The sequence below is a fragment of the Pyrgilauda ruficollis genome, unplaced genomic scaffold (genome assembly GCF_017590135.1).
Source record: "Pyrgilauda ruficollis isolate IOZ18807 unplaced genomic scaffold, ASM1759013v1 scaffold2506, whole genome shotgun sequence".
NCBI classification, from domain to species: Eukaryota; Metazoa; Chordata; class Aves; order Passeriformes; family Passeridae; genus Pyrgilauda; species Pyrgilauda ruficollis.
Genome location: NW_024523830.1, coordinates 1 through 2,640, shown reverse-complemented (window position 1 = coordinate 2,640; position 2,640 = coordinate 1). Strand labels below are relative to the sequence as shown.

The 2,640-nt window shown below is 68.1% G+C and overlaps 1 protein-coding gene across 1 annotated transcript; it reads right to left on the bottom strand.

Annotated features, from left to right (window-relative positions):
• Positions 1-265: 265 nt before the first annotated feature.
• LOC121355492 (diphosphomevalonate decarboxylase-like) lies at positions 266-2,636 on the bottom strand (the record flags this gene model as incomplete). The annotated part of the gene is made up of 6 exons (XM_041470954.1): positions 266-544; positions 1,312-1,420; positions 1,505-1,620; positions 1,693-1,911; positions 2,258-2,332; positions 2,418-2,636. Coding segments are annotated over 6 exons (819 nt in total), but the record flags the coding sequence as incomplete, so codon positions are not given.
• Positions 2,637-2,640: the final 4 nt, after the last annotated feature.

Here is a 2,640-nt window from a genome sequence, read left to right as displayed (position 1 = left end):
GGACAGCGGAGGGATGGGCACAGGATCAGCCCTGCAAGGGACAGGGAGGGGACAGGGGATGTGGCACGTACAAGGGACAGGGGCAGTGTGGAAGCACAGGATCGGTGACAGCTTGGGGGCATACAGGACAGGAGATGCCCCACAAGGGACCCAGGGTCATGTGGGGTGACAGGGCTGTGTGGAGGAACAGCTTCAGCACCAGGGACTGTCCCCATCTCCTGTCCCCCCCAGCCCCACGCACAGAACCCGACACCCCAAACAGCACTGGAACCAGGAATCCTCTATTTCCTTACAAAAGATTAAAAACCAGCCCCGGGGTGACATCCTGCCCCAGGGCTGGGGACAGCTTTGCAGCAGGCCTGGCTCAGAGTCCTGAGGCCCGCTGGTGGCACTGGCAGAGTCCCCCTGTGGCATCAGCAGAGTCCCCCTGGCGTGTCCCGGCTGTCCCCGAGTGTCACCGGGGTCAGGCACGGCTCCGGGGCAGCCCATCCGGGCCCAGGAGGTGCTGGCTGGGGTCATCCACGAGCTGGGGACCGGGGCCAGGCTGTGGGGCAGGACACGGCTCAGGGACACTGGGGAGCCCCACTGCTGGCAGGGCACCCCCCACTGTGGGTGGGGGACAGCTCTGGGCCCCACGGACCCCAAAAGATCACCCCAGTGGGAATGGTCCCAGAAATGGGGCCCTGCACACCCCCCTGGGGTTGGGGACAGGGATGGGGTCCCACACAAAGCCCTGGGGATGAGGACAGGGATGGGGTCCCTACACACCCCCCTGGGGTTGGGGACAGGGATGGGGTCCTGGACGCCACCCTGGGGATGGGGACAGGGATGGGGTCCTGCACACCCCCCTGGGGATGGGGACAGGGATGGGGTCCTGCACACCCCCCTGGGGATGGGGACAGGGATGGGGTCCTGCACACCCCCCTGGGGTTGGGGACAGGGATGGGGTCCTGGACGCCACCCTGGGGATGGGGACAGGGATGGGGTCCTGGACACCCCTGGGGTTGTGGACAGGGATGGGGTCCTGGACACCCCTGGGGGAGGGGAACAGGGATGGGGTCCTGCACACCCCTGGGGATGGGGACAGGGATGGGGTCCTGGACGCCACCCTGGGGATGGGGTCCCACACAAACCCTGGGGATAGGGACAGGGCCCTACACACTCCCCTGGGAACTGGGACAAGTATGGGGTCCCGGACACCCCTGGGCACAGCAGTGGGGTCCCACCACCCCCTTGGGGCCAGGGATGTGGTCAGACCCCCCCTGAGAGGCCGTGTCCCCCCCGGTGGCCGTGCCCCAGCCCCAGGCTCACCTTGGTGTGCAGGATGTAGTGCACAGCCCCCGGCACGGGCTCGGCCAGCACGGCGCCCTCCAGCTCCCGCGGCAGCGCGGCCGGGCCCACGGGCAGCCCCCGGACAAACCTGCGGCACGGCCAGCGCTCAGTGCCCCTGTCCCCAGCGTCCCCAGCGTCCCCAGCACCCCGGGAAGCAGCGGGGTTCCCTTACTGGTCCCCGTTGGTGGCCGGGGGGAAGCTGCGCCTCACCACCTCCACGAACTCGGCCACGGTGTCGGCCAGCGCGAAGATGACGGCGTTGGGGCCGGCGTCGAAGGTGTAGGCGACCTGCGGGGGCACGGTGGGGACATGGGGACCTGCACAAGGGTCGTGTGGCAGCCCCTAGGGCCCTGTGGGTACCTTGGTGTGGCCGTGGTGGGCGTTGTAGCGGTGTGCCAGCGCGATGACGTGGCGCGACACGTCCGTCAGGTAGAAGATGGGCGGGAAGGTGTCGAGGCAGGTGGCGTGGAACTGGTTGCTGTCCCTCATGGCCAGCTGGCCAAAGCCCTCAAAGTCACGGTCCCGGATGTGCTGCATCATCTGGGCCAGGCGCTCGGGGACCACCACCTCTGCCCGGTGCTGCCACAGCAGGGGGGTCACCATCGGCGCAGTGACACCCACGGCAGGCGGGTCGCGGTCGCCCCAAATCAGTGACAACCACAGCAGGCAGGGTGTGGCCACCCTGGTTTAGTGACACCCATGGCAGGAGGGTCACGGTTACCCCGATTTGGTGACATCCACAACGGGTGGGTTGTGGTCACCCCGAATTTGGGGATACCCATAGGAGGAAGGTCATTGTCCCCCCAGTTTGGTGACACTCACAGCGCCACGACCCTCTGGGTGTCACTGCAACCCCTCCAGCCCCATTCTAAGGGAAAGGGGACCCTGTCCCTGCCCAGGCAGGACAAGTCCCATGTCCCCCTACCTTCAGCAGGGGACTGGTCTCCACACTGGTCTGCATGCCTGCCGTGCTGCCCACCGGCTTCTTCTCCCCACTGACCTGGGGGGACACAGGCACTGGGACACGGCCCCTCCTGAGCCCCCCACGTCCCAAATCCCACCCAAATCCCCTGCCAGCCCCTCACCACCAGGACGAGGACGCGGAGCTCCGGCCAGTGCGTCTCGGGGGCCACCTGGAGGGCCAGGCTGTCGGTGCCATCGGGGCGCTCCCCGCGCTGCCACTGCACGAAGCCCCCGAACATGCTGCGGCAGGCACTGCCCGAGCCCCGCCGGGCCACCTCGGACAGCTCCTCCTCCAGCCCGTAGAGCCGGGCCAGCGCCGACACTGCGGGGACAGGCAGGGGGGAC